We start from the raw sequence: 19,553 nt of genomic DNA on the forward strand, positions 1-19,553 counted from the left end.
GTGGGACAGGGTTGTATATTGTACTTCTGAAACTTTCCATATTAGAACCATTCTCTGTTAACATCCATAAATGAAAATGGAATGTGATTGCATATTGTAGAATCGTTTCCGTTTTCTATATTCGTAATCTCTATGCCTTATAAATTGTGGAAGACCAGGAATTGTTTAGGAAGTTACCAGAGAATGATTTTAATAAGGAAAATTTCAGATTTAAATTAGTGTATATTATTATTTTTAATAATGGATTCTGTATCTGAGACTTTCCTTTTTATTTAATAGATGTCGCGGCAGCGTTCTTATAGTGGATTTCAATATTTTTTTAATTACCCTTAAAAAACAATTTCGTTTCGTTTTAATTCAGAGGCGAGCAAGCATCTGCATTGATGAAGTTAATAAGAGAAACAGCGCTGTCTGTAGATTATCCATTGCCTCTGAATCGGAATGAAACATAAATTGTCTTTTAATTCACTTCTATCTTTACTTACATTGTTAGTACTAAGAAACTTTTCTCGTACCTTTTCCTAGACGAATGAAAACGGAACGTGATTGCATATTTTAGAATATTTTCCATTTTCTATATTCGTCGTCTCCATGGTTTGTAAATTGTGGAAGGCAGAGATTTACGGTATTAACGGAGAATGGTTCTAATAAGAAAACATTCAGATCTAAATTAGTGTATATTATTATTTTTAATAATGTATTACTCTGCATCGAAGAGTTTCCTATTTGCTTTATTAGATGTTGGGCAGCGTTCTAATAGTAATAAAGGATTTCAATCTCTTTCTGAAATTCCCGTTAAAAAGACAATTTCGTAGCGTTTTGATTCAGAGGCGGGCAAGCATCTGTCTTGATGAAGTTTATAACAGAAACAGCGCTGTCTGTAGATTATGCCTTGCCTCTGAATCGGAATGAAACATAAATTGTCCTTCACATAACATTTCGAACATTTGTGCTTATGGTAGTGGTCTTTTCGGGCCGCTGATCACAGTTTAAAGAAGCAGAAGAAGAAAAAGAAGATTATTAAGCTTCTTGACGAGTGACGTCCGCGCATCACTGTTTTTTTTCTGTGCGTGTACTGATCACAAGTGTTTTCCAAATAGTTTTATAAAAATTATTATAAAGTGTTTAAAATACCACAAAAGTCATCAGAGAATAATTATGTATCCCGAAAGAGGCGGAAATATGAAAATTTGCAACAGAAACTGGTAGAGTTAAGGTATTTATATGATATTTTTGGGTTTTATCCCAAAAGACCAAGTTATTTATAAGATATTTTTGAATTATTTTATGTTAGATAAATTAAATTATGTGTGAATAGATCGAACTATAAATATTTAATATTTACGAAATGACAATTTTAATCAAATTCAAACTTGGGGTCCTTTTTTGTTGTTATCAATATATTTTCTCTGTTGTCATAGTTACTATATCTCGCCTTCTTCCCTATTCGAAATACTCAAAACGTCAATAGTATTTGTCAAAACACACAGAGATGTAACAGGCGCTATGTTGCCGCACTGCACTGGTTTTCCTATTAATGTTTATTTTGGAGCAAAGTGTTCGACAGACATGATATTATGCAAAAATTTATATTGTTTGTGTCAATAAGGATACCTTAAGGTAGCCCAACGTAATACAGACTAAATTATTAGGGGTTTAACAATAAAATTATAGCCCAAAGGTTTAAAATAGAACAAAATAAAGGGTTTACCAATAAAATTAGAGCAGGGGTGCTTTTAAGCAGCCCAAAAAATCTTTATGATTATTTGACCTGCCTCTATTTTTCAGAGGTACTCTACAGTAGTCCAGAAGTTTAGAATAGAACAAAATATATTAGTTTAACTGCTTTTGTAAATTTTACTTCGATTTCACGTTACAAGCAAGTTTACTTGCACTAAATTATTTGTTTGGTTTTGTGTTCAAACAATAAAACTAGAGCAGAGGTATTTTTTAGTAGCCTAGACAATCTTTATGATCATTTTATCTGCTTCTATTTCTCAGAGGTATTTTTACAGTAGCCCAGCAGTTTGGAATACAATAGAATTATATTTATTTCACTACTTTTGTAAATTCTACTTCGATTTAAGATTACAAGCAAGTTTAATTACACCAAGTTTTTTGTTTGGTTTGTCTTCAAACAATAAAATTACAGCAGAGGGTACTTTTTAGCAGCCCAGGCAATCTTTATGATTATTTTATCTGCTTTTATTTCTCCGAGGTACTTTAATGTAGCCCAGAAGTTTAGAATACAATAAAATGTATTTATTCAACTACTTTGTGCACATTTTGCCTAGATTTCATATTACGAGGGTAGTAAGCTTACTGCTTACATTAAATGTTTGTTTGGTTTGTTCTCAAACAATAAAACTAGAAGAGGGTACTTTTTTTAGTAGCCCAGAAAATCTTTATTTTGAGCTACTCCTATTTCGCAGAGTTACTTATAGTAGCCCAGAAGTTTAGAATAGAATAAAATATATTTAACTACTTTTTGCAAATTCTGCATTGATTTTTATCGTCTATCTTGATATTACAAAGTTAGTAAGTGAACTTACAATAAATTTTTGTTTGGTTTTGTCAAAAATATTAAACAAAGATACAAAATCAGCTTTATTAAGTCATCTCGAAGTCATTACGAAGCCACAAAAGACCACTGTTTATCCAAAGACTGTACCACAAAGCCAAGCTGCTGTTTCCACTCAGCATCCATCAAGAGTTCTTTCAGAATCTAGCAACTTAATCAGCAGCGTTTAAACTTCAATCCAACCTTGAGCAGACCAAGATTTGGACAAAGTCAGTACTCAAATCACCCTTTACTAGCATCGAGATACAAACAATCGAACAGACAGCAGTACCAAAAGCAAATGAGTACAACCAGGATGTCATACTAAAGGTCAATAAAAATTAATAGGGTAATATGGCTAACTGTATTAAAATATGGAAAGGGATTACTTCAGATAAGAAAGTTTTAAGTTGGGTCTAAGGTTTTAATATTTTATTTAAAACAACGCCCTCTGAAGAGAGAGCACCAAAAGTTCTAATAGACCCAAACTGGTCGTATGACAAAAAAAAATACTTGAAAAGTAATTAAAAATTACTATTGCTCCTTCTTCACATACAAAAGAACAATTTATTTTTCGTAGTTTTTTGTGCCCAAAAAGGACGGAAATCAGAGATTTTGTTTTGAATTTAAAACAATTGAATTGCTTTATAGAAGCCACATATTTTAAGCTGGAAGACTATAATAGGTCAGTCCTCAAGCTCATTTTCAAGGGTTATGGCAAAAATAGATTTAAAAGTTGTCTATTTTGCTATTCCTGTTCATTAAAACTCTAAAAAATATTTCAAATTTAAGTACAGAACTTTTTTATAATAATTAAACTGTTTACCGTTTGGTTTGAATAATATCTCGGCTTTTATATTTACAAAAACTTTAAAACCAGCCCTAAATAATCTAATAACAGGAGGCTTTACTTTTGTCAATTTTTTAGAGGACCATTTACCAATTTCAAAATCATATTTAAAATGTAAAGAAAATATTGTTTAAACATTTTCTATGTTTTTTCTGCTTGGGATTTACTATAAATAAAAAAAAGGAAAAGTATACTTTCACCCACACAAAATATAACTTTTCTTGGTTTTACGTTTGATTCGAACCTGATATATTTTGCACCTGCTGACAAAAAAAAATATCTAATAGTATTCAGAACATCAAAAATAAAAGTACATGTAAAATAAAATTATTTGCAGCCTTAATCGGTCAGTTTGTAACAGTTCGTCCATTTATGGAAGTTAAATATGGAAAATTATACTAATATATATATATATATATATATATATATATATATATATATATATATATATATATATATATATATATATATATATAAATAAAAAAGAAAAGTAGCCTCTTTCTTAAACTAATAGTTATAACACTAAAATGACCATACCTAAATACTTAAAAACGATTACAATTGGTGGTTAAATAACATACCAATTAGTGAGCAAAATATAAAATAATCCAATTATGTACTTGAAATATTTTGCGATGCATATATCTTTTAGCATGGGGGGTATGCTGCATTGATAACAAAACTCATGGTTTTGGAGTCATGAACAACAACTACATATAAATGTACTTCAGTTACTAGCAGCATATAGTGGCTTGAAATCCTTTTTCAACGAATATAGGAATTGTAACATTTTGCTAGGAATAAATAACGCAACAGCTGTGTCTTGCATTAACAAGATGGGTAGTGTACAGTACTCAACATTTGCAGATAAGTTTAATAATTCTGTGAAAATAGGAATTTAAAAATTATTTTTGCATCTATAACAGTAAAAAAAAATGCTTTTGCCTGACTCGGAATCAAGATCTTTAAAAATAGAAACAGAGTAGGTATTCCTTAAGTGATAATTGTGTTACTATAATTTTTGAACAGCTTCTTATTACAGAAATCGATATGTTTGCCACATATCCTAAAAAAAAATATGCAAGGTATGTAATTTTGAACCCTGACCCCGGATCAGAGAAAGCCAATGCCTTAACTCTAGATTGGCATGGATTTAAATTTTATATTTTTCAGCCTTGGTACACAACCTTTGACCACCACACCTTACACAACCAAAAAGATAATTATGGACCTGATAAAAATTTAATCTAGAATTTTTTTTGGGCTTTTATATCCAGGACATCCTTTGGGTTTCCATATTCTTGTCAGGCAAGCTTTTTAAGAAAAGGCATTCCTGAGGATTCCATCCCATCTATTACAACAAATCACTAAATCTGTATGATACAGTTTTCAAGAGATGGCGACGGTTTAGTATAAAATAATAACCATTTTGCTTATGAATTATCAAATTTTAATTTTATTAAATCTATCGTAGAACAGGATTATAATTATAGCTCGTATAAACATTCACAGTGCTGCATTGGCGTTGATAGAAAATATCCTAGAATATTATAAAAACATTTTTAAATTTTTTTACAAATGTATATATAACCTCAAACCTTAATTGCCCAAATATTAATTAACTTGGGACCCTCTACCAGTATTACTTTATTTAGAAACATTATTTCGTCTCACAAGCCTTTCCCTGAAAGATCTTACTTACAAACTTGTAATGTTGATTGCACTCACTTCAGTTCAGAGGTTGCAAACCCTGTACCTAATAAAAATTCAGAATATTTTCATGGATCAAGATAAAGTTGACATTTTGATATAACATAGGATAAAGACTTCCCCAAAAAATAATAATAATAATAAATAAACCTATTTAAAACAAAAAACACAGTTGAGAGTGTTTAGAGATTTCTAAAACATTCGTCCTCAATCGGAAGACAATTTGTTTATAACTAAAAACAAAAAAAAAGAGACGTATAAAGCAACATCTACCCAGGCGTTGAGTAGATGGATATAACATTTTTTTAAATTAAAAATATAGACACTAATATTTTTAAAGTGTATAGTGTATATGCATCTACCTCAGCGGGAGTTAGAACTGGATTATAGAAGATATTAGAGAGACGGCGAGATGGACAGAAAATTCTCAAGTATTCAATATTTTTTATAATAAACCTCTAGCAAAAGATTACGGACTCTTTGCAAAACCGTATTGTCTGGTGAGTCCATGTAATTGTATGTAATTGTAATTATATTACATGTGTAGGTTACTAATATTAGTAAGAACATTAATTTTCTTATTATGTTTATTTGTACCTGGTTGAAGGTACACATCTCATATAATTAAAATATAAACATGAATCTTAATTAATAATTGCTCTAATATGTTAGTTAGGTATACATGTGTATATATTTTGTGTAAAGTTTCTAAAAAAAAAAATTGCTAAGTACTATTCATTTTTGGATTGCAATGTACTTTTGTTTATTTATCGCACAATATTGTTTAATCTTTCAACAGCCTACCATAAGTACAAATGTTCGAAATGTTATGTGAAGGACAATTAATTGATTGGTTGACTTACCTGTTAAGGAGAGACAATCATAATTGTCCTATCTTACATTTCGAACATTTGTACGCTCCTCCCCCCCCCCCCCATTGATTCTTTTGAACCCACCCATGTTTTGTGCGATAAAAATAAAATAAAAAAAAAACAGTGATGCGCGGACGTCACTCGTCAAGAAGCTTAATAATCTTCTTTTTCTTCTTCTGCTTCTTTAAACTGTGATCAGCGGCCCGAAAAGACCACTACCATAAGTACAAATGTTCGAAATGTAAGATAGGACAATTATGATTGTCCCTCCTTAACAGGTAAGTCAACCAATCAATTAATTGTCTTTTAATTCACGCAATAATTATAGATTCAGTTGTCAAGTACTTCCCCACTCTGTTCTGCTTTATATTTCCATCTTAGAAAGCGCAGAGGAAAATAATTCGAATTTATGCCTCTTTTGACTTACGATAAAATATAATTCAATGCAAAGTTAAATAACACAAAATATCTAATTACCTTTATAATTATCTTTAAGGCCACATCCAGCTCTGCAGTGATCATCAGGAGAAAAATATATTTCATGAGATAGAGATTGTAAATCATTGTTTTCTAAAACAACAAAGAAAGTAATAATTCTACAACCTGAAAAAGTGGTAAAAATTATATAATTAGGTTTAATATGGAATAAAATGTAACAGCAATTATTCTATATAAACTTTTTAGAAACTTCATTTTATTTAGTGGCGACAAGGTGTTTGAAATATACAGTATGGTGCAAATGAAAAGAATAAATTAGTTATTTCGTAAGTCGGTTAATTTAAGACAAAATCCTAAAAGAGGTCGATTTTTAAATTGGGATTTTTCGACGTATTTAACATACTAGCGACGTCATCCATCTGGGAATGATGACGTAATCGATGATTTTTTTTAAATGAGAATAGGTGTCGAGTGATAGCTCATTTGAAAGGTTATTCAATTCACTATTCAGCAGTGTAAATACAGTGGAACTTCGATAACTCGGATTAATCGGGACCGCGGCCAATCCGTGTTATGGAAAATCCGGGTTAACCGGAGAATATGATAAAAATTAATAAAATACGGTATACTTACAAATAAACTCCGTTAGAATTGAAATAACATGAAATATATATAAATATGCACAGTACCTACACATCTAAATTACTAAAAACACGCAAACACAAACCTAAGCAAACGGAAGCGAACAATACAATACTGTATTCATACAGTCACAATCGGAAACATGATTTGTTATTATGTATTAAGAACAGTGAAAACTAAGACCATTGATTAAAAAAGAATTTAATAGTCTTTCTTAAACAATGCTAACACAGTTTGAAATAAAAAATAAAGGGATACTACAGACAGGTGCCTGTTGTTTCTGTCGGCTTGTGCCATGAGTCATTTTTACTATAGTATAGTTAAAATTACACAAACACACATTTTCTCTCAAATATTTTATTACATACATACATTTTTATTGTTGAAATGTTTATCTGTTAATTAACTATTTTCATGGGAAATAAGCCACAATTAAGTTGAAAAAATAATTTTAATAACATTTCGACGCCCAGAATGGGTGTCATTGTCAGAATACAAAATATGTACTGAAAATCAAAATGTTTATCTGATAGAAATCGGTTCGGGTTAGCCGGATTTCCGGGTTATCGGGGGCCGACTTATCGGAGTTCCACTGTACTAACATCATTATATTTATACAGGGCAACCAAAATTATTTTTTTTAAATAAATTAATTTACAAAAAAAGAAGAATGTATGTAATATATTGAAAATATATTGTGCTACTGTCAAAAAACGAAAAAAAATGTTTATTTGATAAATAAACATTTTTTTCTGTCTGACTCTGATAGTATGAGTAATGAATGACGTTATTTAATCTCAAAGATCAAAGAGAGAGAGAGAGAGAGAGAGAGAGAGAGAGAGAGAGAGAGAGAGAGAGAGAGAGAGAGAGAGAGAGAGAGAGACAGAGACAGAGAGAGAGAGAGAGAGAGAGAGAGAGAGAGAGAGAGAGACAGAGAGAGAGAGAGAGAGATATTTTAAAAGTCAGTAATGAGGAATATAGTGGCCTACATTGGATATTAAAATTCTTTTAGGAAGAGAAATTAGACTTAGGCAAATATGCAAATTGCATATTTTGCATATTATGCATAAAAAATTCAAAAATGTCAAAGTTTGCATATTTTTATGCACATTTTCACATTTAATTTGAAATTTTGGTTGTATATACATATATACATTCATGTAACAAATAGCTTGGAAATTCCAATATTTATTTTTGTTTTATAATATCTTGGTATTCAAATTTTTGGTATCGGAATGTAGTACCAAACTAATAAAAGATAGCGGCCTATTCGCGGTGTGCAAGTACTTGGAAGAGAAACGACAAACGACCGTGCGCGAGTCGCGGAGAAATATTGCAACTATCTTAAATAATTCATATTTTCAATTGAAATTGTCAAATTGACGTATATTTCATACCTTTTGTCATTGAAGCAGAAAAATTATATATTGCTCCACAATATTGATATGATATGCAATTATTATATAAAGGTAAATTTAATTAATTGTATTTTGCTTGCAGTACTGCATTTTAATAACTAATTTTATTTACTACATACAATTGTTTACGTTTGCATAACATAACCTGCATCTTATTTTTTCTTCTTATGTGCGAATAAAAGTACAGAACGTAGAAGTAGGGGTCGCTTTGCCGAACTTGCACGGTCCCAATAGTTTTGTCACGTTTTTCCTTGAATATAAGGGTTCCAAAATCTGCAGTTTATATAGAAGGTAAAATTTTTTATTTTGAGGGTCAGTTTTGCTATTGTAAAATTAAAGGCCTGAACACGTGTCTTTATAATTTGTGAATAATTATTGTGCTTTGAAAATGCCGAAAATAAACTGTGTTTTAACTTGGATCAATCCTTCTTACAAAGAGCTATCTGTGGATATAGATAAAGTTTATTGCTCATTTTGTGGTAATATGTACTCAGAGAGAAACCATAAGTTTTTGTTAGAAACTTTTGAACAGCATTTGATAATTTATTGTTACCACAATTCTAAATAATATTATTTTTCTACAATAACTTGACAAAGAAAACTTTTCGCTTGTCAATGGCAACGAAAAGTTGACGTTTACTGAGTACCGACACTTTATCGCTCTAACACGTAAAGTTTGATTTTACGCTCGTCGTCCGTAGCAACTGTACAACCATACAATACAAACACATTGAACATTTAAACTGAAAGATATAAAATTTAATGTTATAACATTATAATGACAGATATAAAAGAGTTACAATAACGTTAATGATTTAAAAATAATTTCATTTTATTAAGTGATTGTAGAGAAAATGTTGTATGTATTACAAGCGCAAAGTGACATTATTGCTTTCGAGTAATTACCGCTCGACGCTCTTACTCTCAAGTAATAATGTATCACTTTTCGCTCTTAATACATAAATAACTATTATTTGCTAAAATACTTAAATATTTAATTACATCAAATTATTGTAAAATACATACATTCATGTCAATTAATATAGCATGTGAATATATTTCATAATACCTATATAATTATTTTTGTAAATAGAAAAATATTGTAAATTTTTTTTATTACATGCATATTTTCTAGATAAACATGCATATTTTTATGTAAAATACTGCATATTTTTGCGCATATTTTATACCTTTTTTTTGCATGTTTGCCTAAGTCTAGAAATAAGTCTTCGAATGGGCATAATTTCAGAATTAATTATTGTTACGATTTTAGTGATTTTTAGGATTCACACCTTAATTCAATAAAATTGTGTTTTGACTAGGAAAGTTTTGGCGTAGTTCGGATTTCTTTCATTAATTATGTATTTTGGGCTGCTAAATCCAAATATGAGGTTTGCGGACAAAATTTCGTGACGGAACATTGAGTAAATCGCGAAAAAATCGAAAAATTTCTGCTTCTTCCGGCTTTTTTGCTTAAATCTTGAAAACTATTAACTTTTAGTAAATGGTCTGTTAACAGAAATTAAATTACTTAAAATTCTCTACATATATCACTATTTATTTTTTTTTAAACGAACCGTTTCTCCTAAATTTGAATTTGAAAATTGTCAATTTTTAGCGGTCTCTGCAAAACCGACTTTTTACATTCCAAAACTTTATTTTTTATTGGAAGGCTGTCATTTGATAAATTTACATCTTCTATCTTGTGGAGGAAGCTGCTATTCTAATTATCACAACAGCTTTTGAGATGGCACCGTTAAATGAACATGTGAACCTGTGAACATGTGAATAAGGGATTTTCCCTTATTCCGCGACGATGAGCTAGCCAAATACCCAAGTAGGTGGAGGCCAATAAACTGAAGAAGAAGAATAAGAAGAAGATGTGACAGTGGTGGGGGAAGATATCGACCTTCTAGTCATTTTGATTAGCCTGTGTAGTCCTAACATAAAAATTATATTTTATCTGAAACCAGAAAAAGGAGTTAATTAGTGGTTGTGATACTACTTCTGCATTGTTAAATCAGGGGAAAGTGAAATACCTTAAAGTCCTGCAGAAAAACACATACTTGCAACCAACCATTGAGGCTTTTAAAGACCCTAATGCACATAAGGTTGCCACAGCAGGAAACATGTTCCTCATGGCTGTCCGTGGAAGAAAAAAACAGACCAGTCTGAACGATTGGAGATACAGACAATACGTAACTTCATCATACAAAAATAAGACCAACAGTGCCTCATTACCTCCCACCGAATCTGCTGCACGAGAACATTCACTTAGAGTTTACTATCAGGTGCAGCAATGGTTATATTTATATCAAGCCACACCTGACGAGCAACAAAAAGGTCCTAGGGTTGGAAAAAATTACTAGTGGTCTCGTGCTAGTGCCAACCACTTTGGACCCTGCACCAAACTTACTACTACAATATATTTCTTGTAAACGTAAAAAGGGGTGCCAACGCAATTGTGGATGCAGGAAGGCAGGATCCATTGTTCTCCAAATTGTACATCATGCCAAGGACTGTGTGACAACGTTGAGCCCCCGGAAGATAGCTCTGATATAGACGTAGAAGAGACTGAAGAAAGAGACATCCAGGAGAATGACCCCTGATGCTGACAATGGTGCAATCAGATCCTGAGCCAGGACATGATGTCATCGAAGAACCTCAGCACACTGCGAAAGGTCTGTTTACTGTCACAATCTATTTTGCATTCGTCATCTCTCCTTTAGAACTAAACTGACACCATCTTTTTATTTTCCAGAACAAGCAGAATATATAACGGGACTCATCGCCACCTGAGAACCACAGCTAGGACCTTCTAATAGACCACGGCTCATATAATTTTATATTATATATATTATACAACATTTTGTATTTTAATTTGTAATACTAATAATCACGATATTTTAAGTTTTATTTTGTTAAATTCCAACCTTATATGATACTAAATTTGTACAATTTCGACCTTTTTTTTATTTTTTATTATTTGTGCAGAAAACTAGGAGAAATTTATCAAATGACATCATTCTAATAAAAAATAAAGTTTTGGAATATAAAAAGTGGGTTTTGCAGAAACCGTTAAAAATTGACAATTTTCAACTTGCAGTTTAGAGCGAACGGTTCGTCTGAAAAAAAAATAGCAGATAGCGATATTTATAGACAATTTTAAATACTTTAATTTCTGTAAACAGACCATTTACTAAAAGTTAATATTTTTCGAGATTTAATCAAAAAAAGCGGGAAAAAGCAGAAATATTTCGCTTTTTTCGCGATTTACTTATGTTCCGTCACAAAATTTTGTCCGCAAAACTCCTATTCGGACTCAGCAGCCCAAAATACATATATAATGAAATAAATCCGAACTCCTACAAAACTTTCCCATTAGGGGGCTCGTAGAGTACAAATTGACTGAATTACTATGTAGGTTTAGACACAAGATGGTACCAATCACTCCAATATATTTAAAAATGGCAGGATGACATTTATTAATTATAATAATATATTTTTTCTATGGTTGCAATACAATATGCAACTTCTCCCACTACTTACATACATTCAAAACGAAAAATTCCTCACGCAGTGAGAAAAGTCGGCCATTTGCAGAGAGAAATATTTTTTCTCACGGGTTCTCCTACGGTCTTCCATACTTTGATCGCCTTTTTCATGGTAACGTGCAGAATACAAACACAATTAATGTTGTCAAATAAATGTGTTAAAGCAAAACTTACGAGGAATTACCTTTCAAAACTGTTCAAATATAACTGTTAATTAGAATTTTAAAAAATAAGGTATATAAATTTTAAGAATATTAAATACCTACATGTATATGTATTTTACTTCAATATATGCGTATAATTTGCCGAGTGTTAAAAGTTGGTGTGAACACAAGTTGATTTGCTCTCTGGTGAAAAAAGTTGTTTTAGTACGGAAGTAAACATTGGTTTTTGGTGAAATTTTCACAAAGTGTGTGGTGAATTCAACATTTCAACTGTAAGTCATCTTTCTGTTAATTTGATGCACGTAAGAGAGGAGATTTGCAATAATATTATACAGAACAATATTTTTTTAAGTTACAAATACAACAAACATTGAATATAACAAAAACGTGTATAATTAAACATTAATGAATATTTAATTACTGAAAGCCATAAATAAATTAGCAAACAGAAGTACGGCCAAATATTCTGCGACGTTGCCGGCGTGTGCAAAATATCTGAGACCTTACCAAAACGTAATTAAAAATAAGAAGATAATAATAATAATAATTACTATTAGACACAGGTTACATTTTCCTATTTTTTGTGTATATTATAAGCTTCAAGTGAACTAAAAATATATTTTTCTCGCATTATATTGATAAAGATTTTCAGTCTAGAAAACAAACAACAAGACAAATAGATGAACAACGAAGAAAATAAAAAAGAAGGAAAAAGACACAAACCGGAGCACGACAGCTCGATTGAAGAAGACAAAGAAGAGCAACATAAAAGCAAAAAAGCTCCAGACACGCGCATAAAAAAAGTAAGTACAATATTAACGGACATGGAGGAGATTAAGATATTGCTGAGCCAGATGAGGCAAGAAATTAAAGAAGATATCCTGGAAAGCAAAACAGAGATTAAAGATGAAATCAAGGATATGAAAAACGAACTGGAAGATATTAAGCAGAAGCTTAAGCAAAACAAAGCAGAAACAGAAAATTTAAAAAGAGAAGTAGAAAAAAAAAGAACAAAAATGGGAGAAAGAAAACGAAGAACTCAAAAAAGCGTTAACACTCATGGAGAATAGATTAGAGAAGATCGATAAAGAAAAAATACGCAATAAATTAATCATAACAGGAATTCAGGTAGATCTGGAAGATGAAGTTAGACTAAGAGAAAACATACAAAAAATGATGGAAACAGAGCTGCAACTGAAAATAGAAGTTAAAAGTGCGTTTAAGATAGGATACAAGAAATGTATAATAGAAACGAAGAGCTGGGAAGACAAACAGAAAATACTGCAAGAAAAAGGTAAACTCAAATACACAAGAGACTGTAGAGAAATATACATAGATGCAGCGCTGACGTTCAAGGAAGCAAAGATACAAAAAGAAATCAGAGACATAGCAAAACAACAGAGAAGCAAAGGAGCAAAAGTAAAAATCAGATACCAGAAATTAGAAATAAATGGCAAAGTGCTAAAATGGAATGCAAGAGAAAATAAACTTATAGAAATTGAAAATGTCCCAAAAAACTAGACAAAAGAGAATGGATTGATGAAAAGGAAACAGACAATGCAAACGAAGAGGTAAATGAGTCACGGTATATTCAAAATAATAAGAAAAATACAAAAAAAAGGAAGAGAATTAAAAAAATGACAAAAAAAATTGGAACATGGAACGTCAGGACACTGCTAGAAGAGGGAAAAATGGAAGAGCTAGCGACACAGTTGAAACAATACAATATAGATATTGCAGGAATTCAAGAAACCAGGTGGGGGGGACATGGAAAAATCTAAAAAGAAAATTATACAGTATGGTATGCTGGAGAAGAAAAACAAGGATATGGAGGAACTGCTTTTATTGTGTTAGGAGAAATGAGGCATAAAGTTATGGAATTTAAACCCATAAGTCAAAGATTATCATACATAAGAGTAAACAGCAAACCGAACAAGTTGTCCATAATAAATGTCTATGCACCCACAGAAAACAGTGATGACTTAATAAAACAACAGTTCTATGAAACACTAGAAGAAAATGCCGAAAAAATCCCGGGAGAAGATATATTAATTATTATAGGCGATTTCAACGCACAAATAGGTAAAGAAAAATGCTTTAGGGAGGTTGCAGGGGAAAACTCATTACATAGCACAACAAACAATAATGGAGAAAGATTATGTAATTTAGCAGCGGCATTAAACATGGACATAAGTAGCACGAGATATAAACACAAAAACATACACAAGATAACATGGATGAGACCAGGCAGTCTGGAGGGGAATCAAATAGACCATGTACTTATTAAAAAGTCACACAAACAGTCGATAAATGACGTGAGATCTCACAGAGGGGCAAACATCGATTCGGACCATATGCTAGTGATTGCAAAATGTAAAATAACAGAAGCAAATATACAGAAGTAAAAGATACAATAGGCAAACTGAAAAACGGGAAAACAGCGGGAGACGACGGAATATGTGCAGAACTTATAAAATACGGGGGTGAAGCACTATACAGAAAGATTTATGAACTAATACAGAATATATGGAATAAGGAAACAATGCCCGAAGAATGGAAGAAAGGAATTATTGTGACAATCCCAAAACAAGGAGACCACAGGATATGTAAAAACTACCGAGCAATTAATTTACTGAATGTAACATATAAAGTACTGACTGGTATAATTAGAGACAGACTAACAATATACACAGAACAAAGCATAGGAGACTACCAGTACGGTTTCAGAAAAGGAAGATCCACGATAGATGCTATCCATACACTAAAACAAGCGATAGAGAAAACATACGAGTACGACGGAGAAGCACATATACTTTTTCTAGACTTTAAACAGGCTTTTGACAAACTAAGTAGAAGAAAAATGATCCAAGACTTACAAGAGAGCAAAATACCAAATAAAATTATAAGAATGATAGAAATGACAATGCGAGATTCCCAAGCAACAATAGACACCGGAAGAGAGAGAACAGAAATAATAAAAATTAAAAATGGAGTAAGACAAGGAGATGCGCTCTCAACTGTACTATTTATTCTATCATTAGATAAGATAATAAAAAAGTTGTCAAACGCAGGAACTATAAATAAAAATACAGTACAAATAATTGGATATGCGGACGATATAACCATAGTAGCAACAGATAAAAAGGCATTAAAGAAAACCTTTCAAGAAATAGAAAACGAATCCAAACTAAGAGGACTGGAAATAAATGAAAATAAAACAAAATACATGAATGTAAGTAAAAAAAAGAAGACGCAACTGACAGAAATGACAATAGACGCACACAGCTTCGAAGAGGTTGAAACATTCAAATATTTGGGAGTATTAGTCAACAGAAGAAATGAAAGTGTAGATATGAAAAGAAGAATTCAAGCAGGAAACAAAGCATTCTACAGAAATAAAAAAATTTTCAAAGATAAGAAGATAAGCCGAAATACAAAAATGAAAATCTACAAAACGACCATAAGACCAATAGTGCTATATGCTTTGGAGACATTCACATTAACAGCAAGAGAAGAAGAGCAGCTGAAAGTTTTTGAGAGAAAAATTATGAGAAAAATTCTGGGACCAAAGAGGGAAAACGAAGAGGATGCAAGGCAATGGATGAACCACGAAATACAAGAATGGATGGGTCAAGAGAACATAGTAAGAGCAACAAAAGCACAGAGAATTAGATGGTATGGACACATAATGAGAAGAGAGAAGAACAATCCGTTAAGAGTTATAACCGAATGGATACCACCAGGTACAAGAACCAGAGGCAGGCCTAAACTCAGATGGAGACAACAAGTGGAAGAAGACTTAAGAAGTATGGAAATTAGAAATATAGGAAGCAAAATCAGAGAGAGAGAAGAATGGAGAAAGGTAGTGGAAACAGCGAAGTCACACCAGCAATTGTAAAACCAAAGTCAGAATGGGATGATCCCCCACAAAAAGGATCTTCAAGTGAAAACAGCTTCAGCTTCCTCGGGAGCGTACAGCTTGTATATACATATATATATATATATATATATATATATATATATATATATATATATATATATATATATATGAGATGTAGATCCTTGAAACACACTCAGTGATCAAAAGATCCAAGGTTAATGGTTTGACGACCACTCGTACGAAATCAAACAGATGAAATAGAGAATGTGGAAAAATCCCCTTACTTAAAAATCACTGAGTGTGTTTCAAGGATCTACATCTCATGTTTTTAAACATATATTTTACTTACTTTAAGTAATTAGGGAATTAAAACTTGAGACTGTCATTGTCGGACTTGCCGTAGATTTACGCACCTTCTATGTCTAGGTCTCGAATGTTGTTTTTTGATTGGAATGTGTCTAAAGATATTCAACCTCTCATCTTTATTGATAAGCCCAGAGAGGTTGAAGAGGGCGAAACACATTTCTAAGAACTGGTGTTTGGATCTTTGATTCTATTCAAAAAATTTTTCCCAACCCGAAATGGTGGATGTGTGAATTGTTCGTAAGGGGATTTTTCCACATTCTCTATTTCATCTGTTTTATATATATATATATATATATATATATATATATATATATATATATATATATATATATATATGCGTATAATATACCTAAAAGCACCTAAATTATTTAATTCTGAAGTTTGAACTCTTGACAAAACCGCATCCATAGAAAAAGTACAGTGTACAACACATGAGAAAATGACATATGTCTTCCTCGCTTGATTTGCGGCCCTCACCTCGTGCCTCGGCTCGTGCCAAAAAACTTCTTCGCTCGTGAGAAATATGTCTTTTTTCTCACTTGTTATACAATATACTAATTATATTCTCATGCTTTAATATATTAATTATGAATTCACCAGGTACCTGTATCATAATGAAGTTCATTGGCACACGCGCAGTGAGTAATGGCGAGTCAAATACATATTTAACAGTTCTCAATATGAAAACAAACTGCCAAACTGACAAACTACTTAATTTGTTTGCTTTACAAAATTAATTAATGTGAATATATATTTTGTTGTGAATGATCATAGGAAAAATCGTGTATAAAACTTGAATTTAATTATCATTATGAAGCTCGTACTCTATACGATACTCGCCGCTAGGCGGCTCGTTTCGTATCCCTCATACTCGCTTGGTCATAATGATGGTCATAATGACCATCATTAAATGCTCGTTGCATAATATACTATATATTACGATGGCTTGGTTACGAGAGTATGTAGGAGAATGGGCAGCATTTTTAGTAGCTGCAGGATAGAGCTGACGGGGTGTTATCCTAACAGATGATGAGTTGTGTGATTGAAGTTGAGAAGTCCACTGCGGTTGGTTGGTGGTGATAGGCTATATATTGTGAGATGGTTTGTTGGACATGTTGCGATTCTTGTTATTAAAATCACAAGCTTTGACGATTTTAAAAGATATTTATTACACAGAAAGTATACCATTATTCACCTACAAATGTTACCTTCTACTGAACTGTTACTATTTATTGCCACAAACAATAATTTAACACTCGTTAATTAGTATCTTGGTAAAAAGCATACACTATTGATAATCAGAAAAACACAACTGCTCTGCTGGAAGGGTAAGTCGTGAATATATTTTTGATATTGTTGAGTGTATTGTTCTTAATCTCAGTTTATTAACTTTATGTTTAGGAGAGTTTCGACCAACGAACTGTCAATAATGATGGAATGGCCCCGTCCCATTCAAACAGTGAAGCGAGATTGAGGCCAGAATACAAGAGAAAGGTCCTAGAGAGACAGAGAATTTTTTGTCAGAGAATATTATATGCTACAACTACCACCAGAGTTGCCAGATGTGATTTAAAAAATCCCCACTTAGAAAATGAAATTCCCTTAAATTGAAGCTTAAATCCCCCAAATATAAATTTTGGCCGTATTTTAATAAATTAGTAGTCAAATGTAGAGGACAGTAAACCAAAATTATACTACTCATCAACAGAGGGCCCTGAAAATAATTCATAGGTCCTATTGTCTTCGATTATCAACCATTTCTGCTTAGAAAAATTCCTCTAGACGCTTTCAAATTACTCCAAATTGTAGGAAAATAACCCCAATCTGGCAACCTTGACCACCACTATCGATTTTTTTGTTTACAAAAGATGGCGATTATCTTCCCTCCTTCCCTGACCTGGCTTTCTCATCCTGGCCGCATTAAATTCGCTTCATGCCCATTCCACCAGTATTGACAGATCGTTGGTCTCGACGCACATCAGCTTTGTAAATTTCAATTATTATTGTTTTACAAAATATCTATATTTATATATTTTCTCCAATTATGGTATGAGCTATTCCACATACAGTGAATTTGCTGTTCTTGAACTTAAAAGGATAAAGAAAACCTTTACGTACCTAGGGCAAATATAGATTTACCAGGATCTGACGAGTCAAACATGGGAAAATCACCAACAAAAGAAAAGTTGTATAGTTTGTTCATTTTCGTTTTAATGTCTTTTAGCATCAGCAGGTATTTGTAAAAGTTAATTTATTTTGACAGTTTTTACTTTTATAGATTTTATTGATGACAGTTTCTATAGTAAATTATTCTCATAGTTATACTATTAGTAGCTATCCTATTAAAAGCTTGAATAACTCATGTAAAATATCTTAACTAAAGAATCAGACAAGTGAACCTGCTGGTATACTGAATAAATTAATTCGAACTGAAAGAAAAAAACTAAGAAAGTCTCAAAACATTTATGTAAGTGACGTGGCTAAGAACTGAAAATTAGCATGATCACATAATTTTAAATAGCTTTTTCTATTCTTGAAATACATTGATAACACTAGTTACAACCAGTCTGCGACTCGAATGCAATATGCTGTTTTTTGTCAATTTTTGCTCTCTGAATATGATTATGATAGTAACAAGTTCCTAACACGTATGATTTTTTCAAAAAAAAAAAATGAGTTATGATTTTTAAGTTATGATTATTTTACTAAAATTTTTTTAAAACAGTCATTTGTAATATATCGGGGCGTGATCTTATTAAATTAACGTTTTTCCTAAAAAGTTTGCATAATTTGGCAACACTGGGATATCTAATGTCTACGAATAACACATTAACATTTAAAAAAAATTAACCAAAAGTAGTCCTTAATCAGTAAACCTACCCATTTAAATGTATATAGTTCTAAACCAGTTTAACGACTGTTACTCATGCATGACAATAGTGTATGGGTTTTCAAGGAAGAGCAAGCATAAAATTGAATATCCAGATATTAACTCAGCAATAAAACCAGTTTTTCATGGACAAGATTTACCAGTTCCAGGACCTCGGCAAATTAAGAGAAAGATTTGGAAATGTATGGTGATAAAAGTGAACCTGACGA

General features: G+C 31.7%; 2 protein-coding genes across 3 annotated transcripts in view; one reads left to right on the forward strand and one right to left on the reverse strand.

The window, feature by feature from the left end:
* LOC126878891 (uncharacterized) overlaps positions 1-18,725 on the reverse strand; it is a 32,190-nt gene extending 13,465 nt beyond the window's left edge. For both annotated transcript variants that reach the window (XM_050641787.1, XM_050641786.1), the window contains exons 1-2: positions 18,573-18,725; positions 6,470-6,562 (exon numbers count right to left, since the gene is read on the reverse strand). In XM_050641787.1, the coding sequence (XP_050497744.1) occupies positions 6,470-6,562; positions 18,573-18,681 (202 nt within the window). In that variant the 5' untranslated portion in view covers positions 18,682-18,725. The remainder of the gene's footprint in view (positions 1-6,469; positions 6,563-18,572) is intronic.
* Positions 1-19,553, forward strand: part of LOC114337914 (probable cationic amino acid transporter) — a 1,427,575-nt gene that overhangs the window by 507,974 nt on the left and 900,048 nt on the right. The gene's annotated exons all lie outside the window — the stretch shown is intronic.

This window comes from Diabrotica virgifera, chromosome 1 (genome assembly GCF_917563875.1).
Source record: "Diabrotica virgifera virgifera chromosome 1, PGI_DIABVI_V3a".
Classification (NCBI taxonomy): Eukaryota; Metazoa; Arthropoda; class Insecta; order Coleoptera; family Chrysomelidae; genus Diabrotica; species Diabrotica virgifera.